This window comes from Rhincodon typus, unplaced genomic scaffold (assembly GCF_021869965.1).
Source record: "Rhincodon typus isolate 14 unplaced genomic scaffold, sRhiTyp1.1 hic_rhity00004575, whole genome shotgun sequence".
Lineage (NCBI taxonomy): Eukaryota > Metazoa > Chordata > Chondrichthyes > Orectolobiformes > Rhincodontidae > Rhincodon > Rhincodon typus.
Window position 1 is genome coordinate 1 of NW_025970213.1, and position 6,580 is coordinate 6,580.

General features: G+C 44.7%; 1 protein-coding gene across 1 annotated transcript; it reads left to right on the plus strand.

The window, feature by feature from the left end:
* The first annotated feature begins 54 nt into the window (after positions 1–54).
* Positions 55–4,944, plus strand: snapin (SNAP associated protein). The gene is made up of 4 exons (XM_020537440.2): positions 55–301; positions 393–439; positions 3,605–3,723; positions 4,028–4,944. The coding sequence occupies exons 1-4, from the start codon at positions 180–182 to the stop codon at positions 4,127–4,129; spliced, it is 390 nt and encodes a 129-aa protein (XP_020393029.1). The 5' UTR covers positions 55–179; the 3' UTR covers positions 4,130–4,944.
* Positions 4,945–6,580: the final 1,636 nt, after the last annotated feature.

The window sequence follows — 6,580 nt, forward strand, 5'->3', positions numbered from 1 at the left end:
AGGAGGGAGGGGGGGGGGAGCACCGGACCTTCCACCCGGGGTCAGTACGGGGAGGGGGCGGAATCTGACCTTCCTCCCGGGGGTCAGTGCGGGGAGGGGGGGGGGCTAACCTTCCGCCCGGGGGTCAGTGCGGGGAGAGGGGCGGAGCCGGACCTTCTTCCCGGAAGGCAGTGCGGAGGATGGCGGTGCAAGATCCTGAAGGTGGTGGCTCAGTGTCGGGCAGGAGCCTCCTGTCTGGAGGCCTCCTGGAACTGCTCAGACCTGCGGTGGAGGAGGTAGATCATCAGGTACAGGGAGTGAGGTGAGGCTGGGGGCTGGGGCCTAGGTCCGGGAGAGAGGAAAGAGCTGGTGATGCCCTTTTGTTTTCACCATTTTCTTTCCGTTTGTTTCAGGGAGAGTCAACTGGATCTTCGAGAACAGATCGACAACCTGTCGGCAGGTAAACCGCGGGGAGAGGCTGTGGGTGATGGGGGAAAACACACAGAGAGAAACATGGGGTGGGGTTGGTAACGATAGAGACCAGGTCCTGGGAGTCGGGTGTAAGTATGTCCCTGAGCCCTGGCATTGAGGAGTGTTACTAGTCCGGACTGGGTTGGAGGACCAGTCCTGTCGTAGATCTCCAGGGTGGTGGTCTGAGGCTGAGCTCGGGATATCCCAGGAGAAGTTGTTTAAGAACAGGAGTAGGCCATTCAGCCTGTTGACTCTTCTCAGCTATTCGGGAAAGTCAGTGCTTAATCATAGAATCCTACACTGTGGAAACAGGCCCTTCGGCCCAACAAATCCACAAGAACCGTCAGAGTATCTCACCCCACTATAACCCACCTAATCTACACATCCCTGAACACCACGGGGCAATTTAGCATGGCCATTCCACCTACCCAGCACATCTTTGGACTGTGGGAGGAAACTGGAGCACCCCGAGGAAACCCACGCAGACACAGGGAGAACGTGCAAACTCCACACAGACAGTTGCCTGAGGGTGGAATCGAACCCGGGTCCCTGGTGCTGTGAGGCAGCAATGCTAACCACTGAGCCACCGTACTGCCCTCTGTGGACTAACTCCATATGATTGCCTTTGGGCCTTGTTATTGCTTGCTAATTAAAATTTTGTGTACCTCAGATTTAAGTTTAATAATTCAATTACCATAGATCACCATTTGAGGAAGAGAGTTCCAAATCTCCACTACTCCTAGTGTGCAGAATTGCTTCCAAACATCTCTTCTGAATGGCTTGGCCATAATTCTTAGACTATGCCTCTGGTTCTAGACTCTTCAACTGGTGGAAATAGTTCACCGACTGTTAATATTCTGAAGACCTGATTAGATCATCTCTTAACTGTCTAAATACTGTGGAATAAAGGCCTAATTTGTCTAATGTCTACTCCTAACTTAATTCCTGCAGTCCATGCATTGTCCTTGTACACCTGCATTGAACTCCCTTCAGGACCAAAATGTCCTTAAGATATGGTGCCCAGATCTGCTGTCAGTACTTCAAGTGAGGTCTAACTACGGTTTTGTATACCTGCTGCATAATGTCTATATCCTAACTTCAGTTCTTTAGATGTGAAGGCCAGCATTCCATTAGCTGTCTTGACTATTTTCTGCATCTGTTCATGGCACTTTAAAGAGCTAATCACCTGAACCGCCAAATCTCATTGGATATCCACTGTATTTAACTTTGTCCCTTCTGGAAAAGAATACCATGATCTATTCTCTTTCAGTCCATAACAGATAACCTCTCACTTGCTTATATTAAAATTCCTCTGCCAGAACTTTAGCCATTCACCAAACCTATCCAAATGTAAAATATGCTGTTGTCAATACTGTCTACTCAATTTGTGTTGTCATTTGGATATTTGACATTTTATGTCGTTATCCAAGTTGTTAATGAATATTGTGAATAACAGAGACCCTAACAAATCCCTGTGGGACACCACTAGTCACGTCCTTTCAATTTGAGTACTTGCCCATTATTCCAACTCTGTATCCTGCCACTCAACCAATTTTCTTTCCATGTCAGTAACTTGCCTTCAATTCCATGGGTTTCTGTTTCAGCTAACAGTCTCTCATGTGCAACTGTATTAGAAGCATTCAGAAACTCCATATAAACAACATGTATCGACTTAATTGTCCACTATCTTTGTCACCTCTTCAAAAATACAGGCTTGTCAGGCATGACCTACCTTTCATGAATCCATACTGAGTCTCTCTGATTAGCTGAAATTTTTTGAAGTGATCCTTGATTTTATAGACTCCAACAATTTCCCCACCACAGATGTCAGGCTAACTGGTCTGTAATACCTGGTTTCCCTCTGTCATCTTTCTTAAAGAGCTGAGTGACATGAGCAAATTTCCAATTCAGAGGCACGAATCCTGAAACCAGGGAACTCTGAGAGATTATAGTTAGAGTATCAGCAATGTGTGATCCTATCTCCTTTAACACTGGTGATTAGAAACCATCTGGTCCTCAGATTTATCACTCTTGAGTTTTATTAATTTCTCCAGTGTGGATGATTTACTTGAGCTAGTTTTCTTTAGACCCCATACTTGATCCTCTGCTAACTTTCTGCTGTGAATACTGAAGCAAAGTAATTGTTCAGTATGCCTGCCATTTCCCCATGGTTATTGACAATATCATGGTCAGCTTTCAGTGGGTCAGTCGTACTCTTAACCAACAGCTATCCCTTTATATAACTATAAAATCTGCTCTTATTGTCTTTTATGTCCCTTGCAAGTTTTCTTTCATAATCCTTTTCGGTCACTTTTGTTAGTGGATTTGTGACCATTTGGTCTTTGTAGTTGTCTCATTCTGTGGTACCTGTACTGTTCTTGGTATTTTTAGCAGCCTTTAGTTTAATTTTATGCTGTCCCTGATCTCCTTCGATGTCCATGACATTTTTTTTTTGGTGGAACATTTCCTTCTCATGGGTACAAACTGCTCCTGAATAGCATCAAATGTTTATTTGAACACCCTCATGTTCCTAGGTTATTTTACCTTTTAACAGAGCTCCCCAGTTTACTGCAGACAGTCTCTGCCTCATCCCATTAAAGTCAGCCTTACTTAAATTCATAATTCTAGTATCTGATTTCTGCTTGTTTCTTACAAACGTGATGTAAACTCGATCACATTATGATCACCACTTGTCTTGGTTGGGAGGTGGCAGAGGGCCAGACATGCAGAGAATGTCCTGGGAAAAGCTGACACAGACTGAAATGGTTCTGAACTCAGCAAAGGGAACCTAGGCCCAGCTCTCAATCATGCAGCGGCCCTCAGGCTTGTGCTGAAGTGAAATCCCCTGCTGGAATTCTGATCAGCTTTGGACAGGTCTGTCCCTGATCTGAACAGCAGCAGCTGGGCTCAGTTCCTGGCTAAGGGAGACATCAGCCTGAGTTCTTTTTCCTAATGAACTGCTTCCAAATTGTCACAGCAATGAAAACCTTATTACCCCTTGTGGGTGAGCAAACCGGAAACTTTATTCCGTTTTCACAGCTGACATTTTGGTACGTTGTTGTTGACAGAGCTATCGATGAAAGGATTGTTTCTGAGTTGGAGTATGTTTGAAGCCAGTGTTTGGTTGGTGACTTTTTTTTTCCTTTATGTTCAGAATTGTATAGGATTAATGAGGATCAGAAAGTGTCGCTTGATCTGGACCCATATGTTAAAAAATTGCTGAATGCGAGGCGGAGAGTGGTGCTCGTGAACAACATCTTACAGAATGCTCAGGTCAGAGCAGCTGCTGGTGTCATCTGGACCTTTACAAAGCACTCTTTCAAAATTAGCATATTTGCAGCCTTTGGTTACATATACAAAGTTTCAGTGAGCAGGCAGGTGATTGGTTTGAAGGAGCTTGGAAATGTTTAATATGGTTGGGGGGGGGGTGGTGTGGCAGTAAGGTGCTTGTTGGAATGTTTCTGTCTTTTAGCCTGGAAATGTGGAGGATTTCTCTGCCTGGAAGAAAGCTCATGTTTTATTACTTCCCCCCCAGAAATACGCAACGTCTTACAATTCTGCTTTTAACACTTGCTAGGAACGACTGAGACGGTTAAATCACAATGTTGCTAAGGAAACAGCTCGTCGTAAAGCCTTGCTGGAGTCTGGAATACTACTTCCTGGTTCTCCAAGTAAATGAAGACAGTTTGTGAAAAACCAAATGATCACAAAATGCTGCTGTTAGGGAAGACAAGATGACCTCTATATGGATTCGCTCAGCTGTGATGTTTGAAGCACATGAACTAAGACAAAATTGATAGTTTTTGTGGAGTGGAGAGGGAAAATGTTCAAATCTGTCACAATGGTGTACAGTTCCTAATCTCGGCTACAGAGGCCTTGTTTGGTACAACCAGAATAGAATATCTTCTGAGGTCTGTTATGCTTGGACAAGGTTGAATTATGGAACATTTAGAACCACTGCATTCCGCTTAAATGTAACATGCACTGAAGTTTCTCAAATGTTCATGTTGTGAATAATGGCACATCTGTCAGAGTAGAGAGATTTAATTTTTGCAGCTCTGATATCTGGGCACAACTACCACCACTACGCCGCCCCCCCGCTACCCACACACCCACACACCCACACACCCACACACCCACACACCCACACACCTCTCTCTTCTCTTCCCCCTCCCCCCCACCAACCATCCCTTTTTGAAGTAGTGCTTCAAGATAATCATCCTTTGCAACCGCTTGGTTCAGTTCTAACTGAGCGTGACTCATGTTTCACTATTCCTCCTGCAAGAGCTAAAATCTTTCGCCTCGTTCACAAATAGGTAGTACAGTCTCTTTCTTGTAATGTAAACTGTCTTTTATGATGTTATGACTTGGTTCTTTACCATTTTGAATCTATAATAGTTAATACCATGATGTCTAATGAGATACTTAGTGGACTGACCATTCTAAGCTTGAATTGTGGACTGAGTCAGGAAAAAAATATAATTCCAAATATAATGTTTTTGCTTGATTTCTTTTCTAAATATCCCAGTTCTCATATGGAGTCAGCATTTTGGCAGCACTTTGAGCAATTGTGTAAAAAGAGCAAAGATTAGTTTGTTTCCAAATCTTGATTTGAGTTTGCATCAAAGTACAGGAATAGGAAGGTAGGAACTAAGAACCAGAGTAGGCCATTTGCCTTCTGAGGCCACTGTGCCAGCTACATGTTGCCCATGTTATCACCATATTGTTGGATTTTCTCAACTTGATAGCAACTGTCATTTCTGTAGAAGATAATTGCATTCATTCACATCCTTTTCAGTGTTAGTTTATCTTTGTTGGAGAAAGCTAACTCCTTCTCATGAGACTGTGTGACCTCTAGTCCTGGAGACCAAGGCCAGAGAGCAGTGTTTCACTGTACTGGAAAGCCTTCAAGAATTCTAATTTTTCTGGGAGATCATCAGTGATCCCAGGTTCTGGTAGCTTTGTCTCCTTGAATCAATTGAATGAGCAGTTATTGAATTCCCTTCGAGGCAAGTATGTCTGCCTTGCAAGAGGGCACAAAACCCAGGGACAGCACCCTAGATGCAGTCAATCTATGGGTTTATATAATTAGATTAATGTTTGTTCTTTGCAATGCCAGCATCTTTTTGCGATTAATTCAATGTGTTCCGATCCGTCTGAACACCACCATTGCTCAGCCTCACCATGGAAAATATATTCTGCTTTAGGGTCAGGGTTAGAGATTGAGTTGGACGAAAGTTTGGGGGTTAAGGGTTTAGGGTCAGGTGTTAGAAGTGGGAATAGGGATTAGGGTTTAGGGTATGTAGGGTTTAGGATTAGGAAAAAGGGCTCGGGGTTTGGGTTAAGGTCAGGGTCAGAATCAGGCATAGAGTCAGGGGTAGGGCTTTTAGGCAGGTTTAGAGTTTGGGCCAGGGTCAGGGCTTGTGCCAGGGTTATGGTTAGAGTTAGTGTTGGGATCAGGCTCAGATTCAGGGACAGGGTCTCTGGGTCAGGGTTAGGGTTTACGTTAGCGTCAAGGTCAAAATTGGGGTCAGAGTCAGTGTTAGGGTTGCAGTAGTCATGGTCAGGGTGAGGGTGGGAGTCAGAGACATGAGAGGCAGAGACATGAAGCACCAGAAACAAAAGAACGAGAGCTGGAGGACAAGTGACGGAGGTGCAGGAACGAAGGATGAGAAAAAGAGGGTGAGGAGCAGAGGCGCAGGAGCGCGCTTTGAGAAAAAGTGGGGCAGAAACAGAGGGACAGAAAGTGCATGACGAGCAGGGGGTGAAGAGCAGAAATGCAGGAGCGGACTATGAGAAAAAGAGGCAGGAACGGGGAATGAGAAGCAAAGGGGCAGGAAAAGATGCGTAGAAACAGGATGAGAAACAGAGCATGAGACCCAGAGGGGCTGAAACAGATGATGAGAGATAGAGGGTCAGGAATAGAGGATGCAAATCAGACAATGAGAAAGAGTGGCAGAAAAAGAGGGGAATAAACAGAATGAGAAACAGGTGCAGAAATAGAGGATCGGAAAGAGAGGGGCAGGAACAGAGGATATGCCACAGAGGATGAGAAACAGGATCAGGAATAAAGGATGAGAAACAGAAGGTCAGGTACAGAGGATGAGAAATAGAGGGCATTAAGAAGAGG

What these genes read in the sequence shown, in the direction of transcription:
- snapin (XM_020537440.2), top strand. Translation starts at nt 180, where the DNA reads ATGGCGGTGCAAGATCCTGAAGGTGGTGGCTCAGTGTCGGGCAGGAGC. An exon ending in GATCGACAACCTGTCGGCAG is followed by an intron (nt 440 to 3,604) that starts GTAAACCGCGGG and finishes CTTTATGTTCAG; the next exon opens with AATTGTATAGGATTAATGAG. An exon ending in ACATCTTACAGAATGCTCAG is followed by an intron (nt 3,724 to 4,027) that starts GTCAGAGCAGCT and finishes AACACTTGCTAG; the next exon opens with GAACGACTGAGACGGTTAAA.